The sequence below is a fragment of the Chionomys nivalis genome, chromosome X (assembly GCF_950005125.1).
Source record: "Chionomys nivalis chromosome X, mChiNiv1.1, whole genome shotgun sequence".
NCBI lineage: Eukaryota > Metazoa > Chordata > Mammalia > Rodentia > Cricetidae > Chionomys > Chionomys nivalis.
Genome location: NC_080112.1, coordinates 35,307,244 through 35,324,807, shown reverse-complemented (window position 1 = coordinate 35,324,807; position 17,564 = coordinate 35,307,244). Strand labels below are relative to the sequence as shown.

The 17,564-nt window shown below is 39.5% G+C and overlaps 1 protein-coding gene across 1 annotated transcript in view; it reads left to right on the top strand.

Moving 5' to 3' along the window:
• The first annotated feature begins 538 nt into the window (after nucleotides 1-538).
• Dipk2b (divergent protein kinase domain 2B) overlaps nucleotides 539-17,564 on the top strand; it is a 50,984-nt gene continuing 33,958 nt past the window's right edge. Inside the window, exon 1 of the mRNA XM_057760051.1 lies at nucleotides 539-880. Coding sequence (XP_057616034.1) covers nucleotides 645-880 — 236 coding nt within the window. The 5' untranslated portion in view covers nucleotides 539-644. The remainder of the gene's footprint in view (nucleotides 881-17,564) is intronic.

The following is a 17,564-nucleotide window of genomic DNA, read 5'->3' as shown; positions in this document are numbered from 1 at the left end:
TGTGAGGTATTAAATGTGTGTGTGTGGAGTGCATATCTATGTGGTGTGAGGTATGTGTGTATTATGTGTGATGGAGTAGGATGGGATGAAGCAGATGTGTATATGCATATGTTGGTGGAGGTATGCAATGTGTGTAGTGTGTGTGTGTGTGTGTGTGTGTGTGTGTGTGTGTGTGTTTTCCACAGGGACAGATGTACCTAGAATAAAAACAGTGGAGGGTGGAGGCCTTCAGGATTCTTTGAAACTCCCAGGTGGAACCTAGGTCCTACACACATCCTGCATGGACTTTTCCTGCCCAGCTGGGATATCCTGTGTTTGTCAAAAGGACTACACAGGGAAGCCATAACCATTGTCCTTCCTGAAATCTGCCAGTGTGCCCCTCCCCAGACTGAGGCAGCCGCCCCATGCAGAGGAAGAATGACTTTGGAAATGCGTTATCAGCATCCTCCATGGATTTCCTCATCTCCTGCCCAACCCCATTAGCTGCTAGCTCCTTAGCATCCTCAGACAGAAACCTCAGAGGCTGGGATAGGGTCAGCATCCTGAGGCCAGTTGCTTTTGACAGTTTCCTTTCTGGTCAAGTCTGCTCTCTGTGCTGCTCTGAGTGTTCCGCTCACCACCGCAGCTGCAGCGCAGAAAGCGGGATGGAGCCCCTAGCTGAAGCTGACACTGCCGCCTTCCACCAGCGCTGGCCAGCCCGGCTGCTGCTGTGGGTCTCAACCCTGAGCTGTTCTTTCTCCTCACCAGCTTCTCTCCCTCCGTCCCTGGTACCCCAAGTCAGAAGCAGCTACACTCTGGGAAGGACGTTCCTCGGTCTTGATAAATGCAATGCCTGCATCGGGACATCCATTTGTAAGAAGTTCTTTAAAGAAGAAATAAGGTCAGAATCTCCATGAAATAACTCTGAGGAGCAAATTAAGCTTTTCTTAATGTGAAGAGATCTAATTTACAGGTGGGAGCTAGAGGAAGGCATTTAACAGTGGTAACAACTGTTTGACATAGAAGGGCAAGGGTGGAAGCCAAATTCTAGCCCTAAATGCTAAAATCTAAGGTTCCACTTGAAACTGAAGGCTGAAATTTCTTTTCTATGACTGGGGTGGCCTGAGACTGTTGAGTTTTCCTACTCATTCCTCATAATGGGAAGAATAAAATATATAGGAAGCTACTATGTGGCCGACATTTTAAACCATTCCAATCTCAGGTGTTGACAGTTTGCACCCATTATTCAGACATTAAGCAGACATGGCAGGATTAAGGGACTTGTACGAGGGAGACCTGGGATACAAAGACAGTTTGCTCCAACATTTCAGAGCCTGTCTTCTGCTGTGTGATAATGATCTGAGGAAAATCAGAGTTTAGTTCATTGTGAGATGTGTGTCTCTCATCAGAAAAAGGCATTCATGCTGATCAGTACACAGTCACAGGAAATTTAACAAGGCTAGAAACCAGCTGGGACTACGGGGGAGCAGCCACCATCACTTTGTTCCTTGTGTTCTAGGTGGGCAGGAGAAAGGACAATATTACAAATAATATTGACGTTTGGTCTGATGCAGGCCAGAGTACAGGAGTGCCAGACAGGGGACACTGATTACAGAGAGAGATTTTCTGGGGAGAGGACTTCTGAGCAAGGTCTTTCAGGGTGATTTTGCAAGGGGAAGGCAGAAGAATGATCATAAACATGAATGGAAGTGTGTGGGGAGAGATGAGAGGTGCTGGTGGCTGAAGCCCTGGGTATAGGTGGATACGGGCAGAGGAGAAGCCTGGAATGACACGTGAGGTACAGTCCCTTTAATGTTTAAAAATTTAATGTTAAAAATTTAATGTTTAAAAATTTCCAAGAAATGGAAAACTTAGCTTCCAGTTTTTTTCAGAATCAAAGACCTTTTGACCGACACCCTTTCTCCTCCTCTCACCTCACTGAAACCTAGCCTTCTGCCTGTAAGATGCTGTGACAAAACAAAAGGCATAAGGAATAATATACAACCTCTCCATTAGCCAGATATCTATGATTGTTACACTAAGTTACTAAAAAGAAACAATAGAAAAGTTCAATCAAAAATGTTAAATTTCTTCTTCTATTTTGCTTTTTTATTACTACATATTCATTCTACAAAATAATGGGCTTCCTTATGTCATTGCCATGCATGTGTATTATGTGCCTTTGTGGTGTTTACCCCATTACTTTTTCTTGAGCTCCTTTTCCTAATAACCTTCCTCTTCTCAAATCGTTCCTCTTTATTTTCATTTCATATAATTTTTTTAAAAAAATTAGGTCCATATGTGAGAAAAACGTGGTATTTGTTTTTCTGAATCTACCTTATTTCATTTACTATGATGATCTTCAATTTCATCCATTTTCCTAAAAATGACATAATTATGTTATTCTTTATGGTTGCATAAAACTCCATGTGTCTGTGTATGTGTGTATGTGTGTGTGAGAGAGAGAGAGACAGAGACAGTGACAGAGACAGAGACAGAGAGGCAGAGAGAGGAAGACAGAGCGAGAACATTAAACTTAAATTTTATTTTATTTCATGCTTGTGTGTGTTTTGCCTGCATGTGTATCTGTGCATCAAATGTATGGCTGGTATTTGAGGACGCCAAAACATGGGAATAGATCCCCTGGGATTGGAGTTACAGACAGTTGGCTGCTGGGACTCCAATCTGGTTCTGCTCCAAAAGTGCTTTCTTAACACCGAGCTATATCCCTAGATCTATTAAACTTCCTCTTATAATTTTAGATGTTTTAGAGAGTTTATGTGGACATTTGCTATTAAGAATTTTCGGTTTCTGTTTTCTTCTTCCTGGTGATGAAATGAAAACTCAGGGCCTTTCGAATGCAGCCAAGTGCTATCCAGCTGACTGAAGGCTTTGTGAAGGTTGCAAAGTTGAACGATCCCTAATAAGGACTGATCTGCTGCAGACAATGGGAAAGATGCTAAGCTGGGAGATAAAAATCCATGTTTCAGGGGGATCTTCAAGAAAGTCATAGGCAGGGTGGCCTGGGGTTGCTCTTAGGGACTGAAGAACCAGAAGAGAGATCACTTCAGAAAAAGAGGGCAGAAAAAAGCCATCTGGATTCAGCTCTCTGTTCATTTTGTTGACTGATGAATTGTGAAAGAAAATACAGAGATGTTGAATTTGAACTCAGAAATTCCCACCTAGGAAGTGGGGTGCAGAGAACCAAGAACATAGTGAAGTGTGCTGATTACTCTGAGAGAGCAGCAAATGAAGATAAAGATCCAGTTTAAACTGGGAGAGAAAGGGACTGCAGGATTCCAAAGAACAGCTCTAGGCTCCTACCCTCCTTCATCAAATTCTAGATGCTTTTTCATGTAACACTCTTTCTTTAGAATTTAAGACATTCCATATGTACCTAAAGAGGAAGTATGCAGATGGATACAGGAAAACATCAAACATGGCAGACTGGTGGAATTACAGCACTCTATGCTGAAAATGCTTAACCTCAACATAAAGAGACAAAGAATATATGGACTTGCTCATCCCCTGCTTCACTACCTTATAAATAATTTTCTTTTATTATAAGCACTGTAGTTACTTATTTTAGAAATGTTAAGAAAAATTCAAAATAAAAATCGTATAGAATTCATTCTCAAATGGGCTATAGAAATGGATCCATGGGTAAAGTGCTTGCTGTGAACTTGGATCCCCAGCATACACACAAATACTGGACATGGCTATATGGCCTTGTAACTCCGGAACTGGTAAGCGGTAACAGATAAATCCCCAGATACCCTGTTAAAAAATAAATAAAATTATGTCTCTCTTAGGGTCTTCTTTGTTGTTTGGATTCTCTGGAATTGTGAGTCGTAGCTGTTTTTTCTTTACTTTATGTCTAAAAGCCACTTAGTAGTGAGTATATATTTTAGATTCATTTGTTGAGAGTTCTCTGTTTAGGTTTGTACCTCATTTTTATTGGATTTTTTGTTCTTTTGATGACCAATTTCTTGAGTGTTTTGCATATTTTGGAGATCAGACCTCTGTGTGATGTGGGGTTGGTGAAGATCTTTTCCCATTCTGTAGGCTGCTGTTTTTGTCTTATTGACCGTGTCCTTTGCTTTACAGAAGCTTCTTAGTTTCAGGAAGTCCCATTTATTTATTGATGCTCTTATTGTCTGTGCTACTGGGGTTATATTTAGGAAGTGGTCTCCTGTGTCAATGTGTTCAAGTGTACTTCCCACTTTCTCTTCTAGAAGATTCAGTGTGGCTGGCTTTATGTTGAGGTCTTTGATCTATTTGGACTTGAGGTTTGTGCATGGCAATAGATATGGATCTATTTTTATTCTTCTACATGTTGATATCCAGTTATTCCAGCACCATTTGTAGAATATGCTTTCTTTTTTTCCATTTTACATTTTTAGCTTCTTTGTCAAAAATAAGCTGTTCATAGGTGTGTAGATTAATATTTGGGTCTTTGATTTTGTTCCTTTCATCCTCCTGTCTGTTTTTATGCCAATACCAGGCTGTTTTCAATACTGTAGCTCTGTAGTAGAGTTTGAAGTCAACGATTGTGATGCCTCTAGAAGTTCCCTTATTGTACAGGACTGTTTTAGCTATCCTTGGTTTTTTGTTTTTCCATATGAAGTTGAGTATTGTTCTTTCAAGGTCTGTAAAGAATTTTGCTGGGATTTTGATGGGAATTGCATTGAATCTGTAAATTGCTTTTGGTAAGATTGCCATTTTTACTATGTTAATTCTAAATTCTACCTACCCTAGACAAAAACGAAGATCCTAATAGAGACATGCTTGGATCTAATCTACATGGGAAGTAGAAAAAGACAAGATCTTCTGAGTAAATTTGGAGCATAGGGATTATGGGAAAGGTTAGAAGGGAAGGGGAGAGGAAGGGAGAGGAACAGAGAAAAATATATAGCTCAATAAAAACAATTAAAAAATAAATTCTATATTAAATATTTCCACTAAACTATAATGCCCTATATCAGAAAGCAGAAATATCCTATTATTAGTCAAAGTACATTTTCTATGTTTTTTTGTAGAATTTATAATTAAATCAAACAATTTGTCTTCACTAAAATAGAAAGGCAGCTTTCACAGTGTTAATGAAAGATTTGCCTCCAGAGATGATAACCCTGTTGCCATGGCTTCCAATATGGCAGGATGGATGCTGACTAATTCATTACCATCATCTCCTTATTGTTTGTTTTTTAAAACTTTAAGAATGTTTCAAATTAAAACAATAAAATTTTATTGATTTAAAAAATAAATAATTTTTTATTTATTAAAAATTTCCACCTCCTCCCATTTCCCTCCTACTCCCCCCACTCCCACTCCCCCTCCCTCTCCAGTCCTAAGAGCAGTCAGGGTTTCCTGCCCTGTGGGAAGTCCCAGATCCCCCACCCTCAATCCAGGTCTAGGAAGGTCAGCATCCAAACAGACTAGGCTCCCACAAGGCCAGCCCATGCAATAGAATCAAAACCCAGTGCCATTGTCCTTGGCTTCTCAGTCAGCCCTCATTGTCAGCCACAGTCACAGAGTCCAGTTTGATCACATGCTCCATTAGTCCCTCTCCAGCTGGCCTTGGTGAGCTCCCATTATATCAGTCCCACTGTCTCAGTGGGTGGACACACCCCTCACAGTCCTGACTTCCTTGCTCATGTTCTCCCTCCTTCTACTCTTCATTTGGACCTTGGGAGCTCAGTCCAGTGCTCCAATGTGGGTCTCTGTCTCTATCTCCATCCATCGCCAGATGAAGGTTCTATGGTGATATGCAAGATACTCATCAGTGTGGCTATAGGATAGGGTCAGTTCAGGCACCCTCTCCTCTGCTGCCCATGAAACTAGTTGGGGAAATCCCCTTGGACACCTGCGAACCCCTCTAGAGCCAAGACTCTAGCCAACCCTAAAATGGCTCGCTTCGTTAGGATAACTTCTTCCCTGTTCCCATATCCACCCTTCCTCCATCTCAATTATCCCATTACCCCAAGCTCTCCTCAATCCTCCCCTTCTCCCTTCTCTCTCCCCATCTCCCCTTCTCCCCTTACCCCCAATCCACCCCACCCCCCTACTCCCAACTTATGCCCGGCGATCTTGTCAACTTCCAATATCCAGGAGGATAACTATTGTTTTTCATTGGGTTCACCTTCTTTTTTTTTAATTTTTGTTTATTTATTTATTTATTAAAGATTTCTGCCTTCTCCCCGCCACCACCTCCCATTTCCCTCCCCCTCCCCCATCAAGTCCCCCTCCCTCATCATCCCTAAGAGTAATCCGTGTTCCCTGCCCTGTGGGAAGTCCAAGGACCACCCAGCTCCATCCAGGTCTAGTAAGGTGAGCATCACCTTCTTTTTTATTTTTATTTTTTTTATTTATTGATTGATTGATTTCTTAAAGATTTCTGCCTCTTCCCCACCACGGCCTCCCATTTCCCTCCCCCTTCCCCGATCAAGTCTCCCTCCCTCATCAGCCCAAAGAGCAATCAGGGTTCCCTGTCCTGTGGGAAGTCCAAGGACCACTCACCTCCATCCAGGTCTAGTAAGGTGAGCATCCAAACTGCCTAGGCTCCCACAAAGCCAGTACGTGCAGTGGGATCAAAAACCCATTGCCATTGTTCTTGAGTTCTCAGTAGTCCTCATTGTTCACTATGTTCAGTGAGTCTGGTTTTATCCCATGCTTTTTCAGACCCAGGCCACCTGGCCTTGGTGAGTTCCCAATAGAACATCCCCATTGTCTCAGTAATAAAAAACACCAATGATAGCCTCTGCTGGAGAGGTTGTGGAGAAAGGGGTACACTCATCCATTGCTGGTGGGAATGCAAACTTGTGCAACCACTTTGGAAAGCAGTATGGTGGTTTCTCAGAAAATTCGGGATCAACCTACCCCTGGACCCAGCAATACCACTCTTGGGAATATATCCAAGAGATGCCCTATCATACAACAAAAGTATATGCTCAACTATGTTCATAGCAGCATTGTTTGTAATAGCCAGAACCTGGAAACAACCTAGATGCCCTTCAATGGAAGAATGGATGAAGAAAGTATGGAATATATACATATTAGAGTTCTACTCAGCAGTAAAAAACAATGACTTCTTGAATTTTGCATACAAATGGATGGGTTCACCTTCTTATTTACCTTCTCTAGGATCTTGAACTATAGGTTCAATGTCTTTGTTTATGGCTAGAATCCGCTTATGAATGAGTACTTGCCATATTCCTCTTTTTGGGTCTGGGTTATCTCACTCAGTAAAGTGTTTTCTATTTCCATCCATTTGCATGAAAATTTCAAGATATCATTATTTTTTACCACTGAGTAGAATTCTAAAGTATATATGTGCCACACATTCTTTATCCATTCTTCTATTGAGGGGAACCTAGGTTGTTTCCAGGTTCTGGCTAATTACAAATAGTGCTGCTATGACCATTGTTGAACAAATGCTTTTGTAGTATGATTGGGCATCTCTTGGGTATATTCCCAAGAGTGGTATTGCTGAGTCCTGGGGTAGGTTGACTCCCTATTTCCTGAGAAACCACCACACTGATTTCAAAAGTGGTTGCACAAGTTTGCATTTCCACCAACAATGGAAGAGTGTACCCCTTACTCCACAACCTCTCCAGCATAGGTTATCATTGGTGTTTTTGATTTTATCCATTCTGACAGGTGTAAGATGGTATCTCAAAGTTGTTTTGATTTACATTTCCCTGATTGTTAAGGAGGTTGAGCATGACCTTAAGTGTCTTTTGGCTATTTGAACTTCTTCTGTTGAGAATTCTCTGTTCAGTTCAGTGCCCCATTTTTAATTGGGTTAATTAGAGTTTTAATGTCTAGTTTTTTGAGTTCTTTATATATTTTGGAGATCAGAACTTTGTCTGATGTGGGGTTGGTGAAGATCTTCTCCCATTCAGTAGGTCGCCTTTTTGTCTTAATGACAGTGTCCTTTGCATTACAGAAGCTTCTCAGTTTCAGGAGGTCCCATTTATTCATTTTTGCTCTTATTGTCTGTGCTGCTGGGTTTATACGTAGAAAGTAGTATCCTGTGCCCATGTGTTGCAGACTACTTTTCACTTTCTCTTCTATCAGGTTCAGCGTGGTCAGATTTATATTGAGGTCTTTAATCCATTTGGACTTGAGTTTAGTGCATGGTGACAGATATGGATCTATTTTCATTCTTCTACATTTTGAAATCCAGTTATGCCAGCACCATTTGTTAAAGATACTTTCTTTCTTCCATTGTATAATTTTAGCCCTTTTGTCGAAAATCGGTTGTTCATAGGTTTGTGGGTTAATATCCAGGTCTTTGATGCAATTCCATTGGTCAACATCTCTGTTTTTATGCCAATACCAAGCTGTTTTCATTACTGTGGCTCTGTAATAGAATTTGACAAAAGGGATGGTAATGCCTCCGGAAGTACTTTTATTGTATAGGATTGTTTTGGCTATCCTGGTATTTTTGTTTTTCCATATAAAGTTGATTATTGTTCTCTCAAGGTCTTTGAAGAATTTTGTTGGGATTTTGATGGGGATTGCATTGAATCTATAGATTGCTTTTGGTAGAATAGCCATTTTTACTATGTTGATCCTCCCAATCCACGAGCAAGTGAAATCCTTCCATTTTCTGGTATTCTCTTCAATTTCTTTCTTTAAAGATTTAAAGTTCTTGTCAAATAGATCTTTCACATGCTTGGTTAGAGTTACCCCAAATAATTTATGCTATTTGTGGCTATTGTGAAAGGTGATTCTTCTCTGATTTCCCTCTCTGCTTCTTTGTTCTTTGTGTATAGGAGGGCAACTGATTTTTTTGGAGTTGATCTTGTATCCTGCCATATTACTAAAGGTGTTTATCAGCTGTAGGAGTTCGTTGGTAGAGTTTTTGTGGTTGCTTATGTACACTATCATATCATCTGCAAATAATGAAAGTTTAACTTCTTCCTTTCCAATTCGAATCCACTTGATCTCCTTATGTTGTCTTATTGCTATTGCTAGAACTTCAAGCACTATATTGAAGAGATATGGAGAGAGTGGACAGCCTTGGCGTGTTCCTGATTTTAGTGGGATGGCTTTGAGTTTCTCTCCATTTAATTTGAGATTAGCTGTCGGCTTGCTGTATATAGCTTTTATTATTTTTAGGTATGAACCTTGTATACCTAATCTCTCCAAGACCTTTAACATAAAGTGGTGTTGAATTTTGTCAAATTCTTTTTCAACATCTAATAAAATGATCATGTGTTTTTTTTTCTTTCAGTTTATTTATATGATGGATTACATTGATAGATTTGCATATGTTGAACCAGCCCTGCATCTCTGGGATGAAGACTACTTGATCATAATGGATAATTTTTTAATTTGTTCTTGGATTCAGTTTGCCAGTATTTATTGAAAATTTTTGTGTCGATGTTCATGAGTGAGATAGGCCTGTAATTCTCTTTCTTGGTTGGGTCTTTGTGTGGCTTTGGTATCAGGGTAACTGTAGCTTCATAAAAGGAGTTTGGTAATGACTCTTCTGCTTCTATTTTTGAAATACATTAAGGAGTATAGGTATTAGCTCTTCTTGAAAGTTCTGGTAGAATTCTGCATTGAAACCATCTGGTCCTGGGCTTTTTTTGGTGGGGAGGTTTTTGATAACAGCTTCTAATTCTTCGCAACTTACAGGTCTATTAAAATTGTTCACCTGGTCTTGATTTAACTTTGGTATATGGTACTTATCTAAAAAAAATGTCCATTTCTTTTACATTTTCCAATTTTGTGGCATACAGGCTTTTGTAGTAAGATCTAATGATTCTCTGAATTTCCTCTGTGTCTGTGGTTATGTCCCCCTTTTCATTTCTGATCTTATTAAGTTGCATGTTCTCTTTCTGCTGTTTGATTAGTTTGGATAGGGTTTTGTCAATCTTGTTGATTTTCTCCAAGAACCAGCTTTTTGCTTCATTGATTCTTTGGATTGTTTTCCGTGTTTCTATTTTGATGATTCCAGCCCTCAGTTTGATTATTTCCAATATTCTACTCCTCCTGGGTGAGTCTGCTTCTTTTTTTCTATAGCTTTCCGATATGCTGTTAAGTCTCTAATGTGTGCTTTCTCCATTTTCTTTAAGTGGGCTATGAACATTCCTCTTAGCATTGCTTTCATAGTGTCCCATAGGTTTGAGTATGTTGTGTCTTTATTTTCATTAAATTCAAGAAAGACTTTAATTTCTTTCTTTATTTTCCTTGACCCAGGGGTGGTTCAGTAGTTGACTGTTCAGTTTCTATGAGTTTGTAGGCTTTCTGGGGGTAGAATTGTTGTTGAATTTTAACTTTATTCCATGGTGATCCAATAGTACACAGCAGGTTACTACAATTTCTTTGTATCTATGGATGTTTGCTTTGTTACCAACTATGTGATCAATTTTTGAGAAGGTTCCATGGGATGCTGAGAAGAAGGTATATTCTTTTGTGTTTGGGTGGAATGTTCTATAGATGTCTGTTAAGTCCATTTGGTTCATACATCTCTTAGTTCTCTTATTTCTCTGTTAAGTTTCTGTCTGATTGACCTGTCCATTGGTGAGAGAGGAGTGTTGAAGTCTCCTACTATTTGAGTGTGGGGTTTGATGTATGTTTTGAATTCTATTAATATTTCTTTTACATATGTGGGTGCTTTTATATTAGGGACATAGATATTCAGGATTGAGACTTCCTCCTGATGAATTTTTCCTGTTATGAGAATAAAGTGTCCATCTCCATCTCTTCTGATTGATTTTAGTTTAAAGTCAATTTTGTTAGATATTAGTATAGCCACACCCACTTGTTTCTTTGGACCATTTGATTGGAAAACCTTTTCCCAACCCTTTACTCTGAGGTAGTGTCTGTCTTTGTGGTTGAGGTGTATTTCTTGTAAACAGCAGAATGTTGGATCCTGACTTTGTATCCATTCTTTTAACCTGTGCCTTTTTATAAGTGAATTGAGTCCATTGATATTAAGTGATATTAATAACCAGTGGTTGCCAACTTCAGTTATTTTTCCTGGTGGTAGTGTTTGTGTGTTTCCCTTCTTTGAGTTGTGCTGGTGGAGGGTTGTTAGATACTTGGGTTATTATGGGTGTTGTTGGCTTCCTTGCTTTGTGGTTTTCTTTCTATTACTTTCTGTAAGGCTGGATTTGTGGCTACGTATTGTTTAAATTTGTTTTTATCCTGGAAAATTTTGTTTTCTCCATTTATAGTGAACGAAAGCTTGGCTGGGTTTAGTAGTCTGGGCTTGCATCCATGGTCTCTTAGTGTCTGCAGTACATTTATCCAAGACCTTCTGGCTTCATGGTTTCCATTGAGAAGTCAGGTGTAATTCTGATAGGTTTCCCTTTATATATTACATGACATTTTTCCCTTGCAGCTCTTAATATTCGCTCTTTATTCCATATGTTTTGTGTTTTGATTATTATATGGCGAGGGGATGCTTTTTTTGATCTGGTCTATTTGGTGTTCTGTATGCTTCTTGTACCTTCATAGGAATATCCTTCTTTAGGCTGGGAAAGTTTTCTTCTATAATTTTGTTAAATATATTTTCTGGGCCTTTGAGCTGTAATTCTTCTCCTTCTTCTATCCATATTATTCTTAGGTTTGGTCTTTTCATGGTGTCCCAGATTTTCTGGATGTTTTGTGTTAAATATTTGTTGAATTTGTTATTTTCTTTAATCAATGAGTTTATTTCCTCTATAGTATCTTCGGTGTCTGAGATTCTTTCTTCTATCTCTCATATTCTGTTGGTTATGCTTGTTTCTGATTGATTACTCAGATTTTCCATATCCAGCCTTCTCTCAGTTTGTGTTTTTTTCATTACCTCCATTTCATTTTTCAAGTCTTGAACGGTTTCCATTACCTTTTTGATTGCTTTATCATGGTTTTCTTGGGTATCTTTGAGACATTTATTAATTTCTTCTACCTTTTTGTTTGTCTTCTCCACTTCTTTACAGTAGTTTTTCACATCCTGTTTAAGGTCCTCTATCATTTTCATAATGTTACAATTAAGTCGATTTCTTCTACTTCTTCTGGAATAGGGTGTTCAAATCTTCTTGTTGTGTGATCCCTGGAATCTGGTGTTGTCATGTTGCCTTTCAGGTTGTTGGAGGAAATCTTGCATTATCACCTGCCCATCTCTACCTTCAAAAGCAGCCAGGTGAATCTTGGTGTCTTGGTCCAATCTATGCTTTGACTGACTCTGGGTGAATCTCCTCAGTGCAGGAGTAGAAACTGTTCCCCTTTTGGTGGATAGCCTCAGTGCAGGAGTAGGCCAAGGACTCACAGTCAATAGGGCAGGCTTCGGGGGGTGGGCAGGGATGTGTGGAACAAAAAAGCCCCTGCAGCAGGAGATGAAAGGGCCCAGTGCTCCTTTCCCGGACATTCTGCCCCGCCCCCGGATGGCACCCACTCACCGGTTTGAAAGGTTGTCCTCAGCACAGGGACAGGACTCTTGGAGGTTGAAGGACCCTGTAGACAAAAGGGCAAACTTTGGGGGGAGGGTAGAGTTGTGCAGAGCCAAGAAGCCCCTGCAGCAGGAGCTGAAGATACCATGCACTCCCCTCCAACCGGGTGGGTGCACACTCACCCCTCTGGGTGGGTAGCCTCAGTGCAGGAGCAGGAACTGTTCCTTGACCTAGGTCCTCGCAGACAATAGCTAAAAAAAAAATTTTTAAACATAATCTTAGTATTGGGAAGGCAGAGACAGACAAGATCCTCAAGCTCATTAACCAACCAGCCTAACTGAAACAGAGAGTTCTATGTTCTGTGAGAGAGGCTGTCTAAAAAAACAAAATGGGGAATGGTTAAGAAAGACACCTGACATCAACCTCTGACCTTCACACATACATACAAACAGTAGCATCTACATCCAAATACACATGTGCACACACACACACACACACACACACTTATGCATGCATGCACATGTCCACCCATATAAAGATCCAATACTCTCTAGGGAGTTTAATAGTATGTGAAGAATATTTATTTACATTATTCAATATTCTCCTCCATAATTTGATTTTAATGGCTTCATGATATTGGTACAGCAACCAACTATAATATATTTAACTAACCCACAAGCATGAGACAATAGAATTTTTTCACTTTTTCAATATTATAAACAATGATGTGTCAAGAATTACTGCAGCAAGAGTTTGTGCCTCTCATTAATTCCCTGTGACAAACTCTGAAAAATTGTATATATGAATAAAAAAACTAATTTTTAGGATTGTATGTATGTATACATAGTTGGACGCTGCTCGTTCATTTCCCAGCTACCCAAAATAATCACTCAAAAACTATATTAATTACAGCACTGCATGGCCTCCTAGCTTATGCATATTTCTAGCTCATGCTTACACATTAAGCAGCCACATGGCGTCTCACTGACTCCACTTCTTTCTTCCAGCATTAAGTTTGATTTTCCCATCTAGCTCTATTCTGCCCAATCATAGGCCAAAACAGCTTCTTTATTAACCAGTGGCATTCACAGCATAAAGAGGGGAACCCCACATCACCTCCCTTTTTTGTCTAAATAAAAAGGAAGGTTCTAACTTTAACACAGTAAAATTACTTATAACAAAACCAGTATCAAGCAAGAATTATAGTTACAATATTTATATCTACTTTATTTTTATCATAATTATGGAAAACTATAATTATAACTCTATTCTTTAACTCCATCAAAGACTCCAGAAAAATATAATATTACCTAAGTAAACATAAAGGGCATTGTAAGCAACTTCTAAAACTCTAGAATTGACAGAGACATCTCACTGCCTTGACAGTCATCTAAAGTTCTTTTGTAACAATGGCGCACCCATATTCAGCCTATAGGCCCATAGTGTCTGGCAGACTTTTCCAGGAAGCAGGAAATGTCAAAGATAGTTCCACCTATATTGGCAGTTTGTCAATCACTTTCTTCTGTTGTCCTGTAGAATGTCTGGCAGACTCGTTCATGAAACAGGAACCCCAAAGGACTGCTCACCTTCTTTAGGTAGCTTCAGCAGTCATTTGTCTGTGGGTCCTGCAAGTCCAGTCAAGCAGTTCAGGCAAGAGCAGTTTCTTGCCCAAATGGCTAACAAGCTCCATGAGAAGCCTCTTTGATGCCCATCATCCTCTTGAAGTAATTGGTACTGCCAGGACCAGATGTGTCTCATTGTCATGAAAAGTCCTAACTTTTTAAAACATTTTAAATACCATATTCTGAAGGTCTCTGAAAGATTTGAAGAATACCTAACTAAAATATATCTCTATATATTTAGAAAACCTAACTAGCATGGCTATAAGCTTGACTATTAACCTATATTTCTTAATTATACATTGTATTTTTAAATGAGCTGCACAAACATAATGCCTTAATCAAGACTAGAAATATATATAACAAAATTGATCTTAAATTTTTATCAATAAACCAAGATTCATACCAATGCAAAGTATTGATCTCTATAGCATATTCTCCTTTAAATGTAAAGAAACATTTATAAACAATATTTGGAAATCCTACACATATATACATGCATACATCTTTGAAAGAGTACTCCTATCTATAAGGCTCATTTCTTGCACATTCACAAATATTTGATTTGATATTAATACTAATAAATAATGTTATTACATATATTAATATTACAAATGTTAATTATTTTCTTAAACAAACTTCTCCACCAATCAGACCAAATCAAACTGAATTAAAATATACCCAGGTTTAATTGAGTGCCTTCACTCTTGGGTGGTCCTGGAAAAACACAAAGGGGAGGGAGAAAAGCTGAAATGACCACCAGAGATGAAAAGGGAAGACCACATGTTTATTTTCTAGAGGGTAGTTTAAATAGCCTGTGAGAGTGGTCTTGACCTTCCCTGAGGAGGGGTCACCATTTGGTGGGCTTCCTTGACCCTCCCTAGGGAGGGGTAGCCTTTTGGTGGACTTTTTCGGAGCTGGAGTTTGGACTGAGGCAACTCCCATGGGAGGGAACTTGGAACAGAGATTTGTGTCCAAGATTCCAAAAGTGGATGCCAGGGGGCTGGGGTGAAGCCCCCGACTAAATTTTCCAGACTATGTATAAAGGGGTGTCAGGGAACTGAGGTGATACTTCCAACCACTAGATCTATTAATATTTGTCCATACTGTGCATGCAAGGGTACTTAGTGGCAGTGTTTTAGAAATATTGACAGAGACCTAAAAGATGTGGTTTATTCAAGAGTCAACAGGGACTTCATAAGATCAAAGCAAGTTTATAAGGGGAACAGTAGATGGTGGGCCTAGAAAGGTCATAGTGAATTGTGCTAAGTAACATGACTATACCCTAAGTGCTTTGGAAAGATCCGGAATGTTTCAAGGGCTCAGTGTGATGCAGAGGCACACAAAAGAGAGAAGAGAAGAAAGAAATATTCTGGGAGGCATGTATGACCAGGATCCCTCCTAGGGAATCTTGGGCCTGCACCAGGGCTGATTCATTATCTCATCCTCCTGACTACATGTAATTGGGCTAACATCTCTAATTCTTACTCTCAAAACCTTAAAGAATGTTCATACACCTCTTACTGACTAGTGAAGGGCTTGCCAGGAAAAAAAGTTGGGTTTTGTTTGTTTTGCTTTTTGCCGACCCTTTCCTTTTTTTGTCCCCTGCAAGAAAGAGTTGGTAGTTACTTTTCTTTTCTCTGTAACCAAATACATGATTAAAAAAAAAAAACAGTATATTAATGGAGGGATGGTTTAATTGTGCCTTGTAGTTTGAGAGTAATCCAATTCATCATAGCAGGGAAGGTGTGTCAGGGAACACTTGGCAGCTCTGTAGCCACAGGAGGCATCAGCAGCTGACTGCATAGTATTGGCAGATGAGAAACAGAAATAGGTGTTTGCTGATGCTCAGTCAGCATCCTCCTTTTTACCCTTTGACTCTGTCGGGAGCCCTGGTACACGGGATGGTGCTACTACATTCAGAGTGCATCCTCCTACCTCAGTCCAACCTCTCTAGACACGCCCTCCAAGGCATACCCAGAGGTATGTCTCAGGTAATTTGAAATCCACTCAAGATGGTAGTAAAGATTGGCTCTTAACAAAGAGAACAGTAATTATTGCCTTAATTTATTTTCTGACCCCAATTCAGAAGTCTTGTCAGCTCTGGGACCTATACGATCCATTCATCCATTCATCCATGTGCCCATTTATTCACTGTCCAACTGGCTATTCATCCAGGAAGTCCTCCATACATTCTTCTCTACACCACCATCATTTTGTGCATTCTATGATTGTGTCCTTTGATCATCTCTCTCCTCTCATCCAAATAGCCACCATGGTCCATCTATACATCCAAACATTCATTCATCCAACTACAAGATATTGAGTAACAACTTGGTAGGAAGCATTCTATTAAACTCTTGAGTTATAAAGTTGAAATCTTTTTCTATGAGAATCTTGTTATTGAGAAAACAGACAAACAAAGTAATATTTAAAGCACAATATATAAAATGTCCAATGCAGAATGTCATGGGAAAATATAGAAAGAGAGCCATCTCAAATAGAAACAAAACAAATAAAGATCAGGAGTGGTACCTGTCAAGGATTTAAAAGGTTGAATAGGTGCCATCCAGAGAAGAAACAGGAGGAAAGTGTTTCAGACAAAGGGAAGGGCATGTCAGGAACCTGAAATGATGTAGTTAATGTGTAAGGAGAATGAAAACACAGCAGGTGATGAGCCTTGAAAGATCACTGTGGACTGTGCTAAAGATCATGACTGTATCCCAAGAGTTTTAGAAAGAAGATGGGTTTTTGGGGGTTCAGCATAAATCTGGGGCATGAAAAGAGGAGACAAGAAATATTTTAAAAGGTATGTGCAAATATAATAAAAGAGAATACTTCATTCCAATTCTAGTTCCGTCTTCCCTAGCACCACCACCACTAGTAACCACATGTCTGCCCTACTCACCTTGATTCTCTCCAGTTCTGAGGAAGTATGGCTCTGCTGATCTGCCCTTTTTGCAGCCAGCCTTACCTCAATCATGCCTTTGATCTCCATTCAAAAGAAAGAGTACAAAGGTGCCTGGATTTTATGCTGTTGTTTTGTTTTGTTTTCCAAACTCCAGAATAGTGGCATTTTGATGAATGAAGAGCAGGGCACGTTTTCACCAACACTCTTCTAGTCTGTGAAGTAGGCAGTTGATACTGTGAGATACATGCTTCCCCTTTGCAGCACTAAATGTCACACCATTTTGAATGGGAGAAAACCTGTCTGTTTTTCTTCAAATTCATTATGAAATCCCTTCAGCCATCACTGAACTTGCAGATCACCTACAAAGACACGTTGTCATCTCATCAAGCCTCCTCAGAAAATGAAAACAGAGAAAAAGAACAATAACCATGGCCCCATAGAGTAGGAAGTCTCTCTCCCCTCAACTCTACCAATTGGCTGAAGGAATCCCTAGGAGCTGCCTCCCTTTATGAGTAATTGTCTGTGATTCTTCAGAGAAGCCACATATATCTGTCTTCAGTTTTTCATCCTCAAAACAAGATGGAAATAGGGGGTAAGAATAGAATAAGCTTTCAGGACTCACTGGTTCTGGCTTTTAATAATATTATTGACCTGCTCCCATGAGCT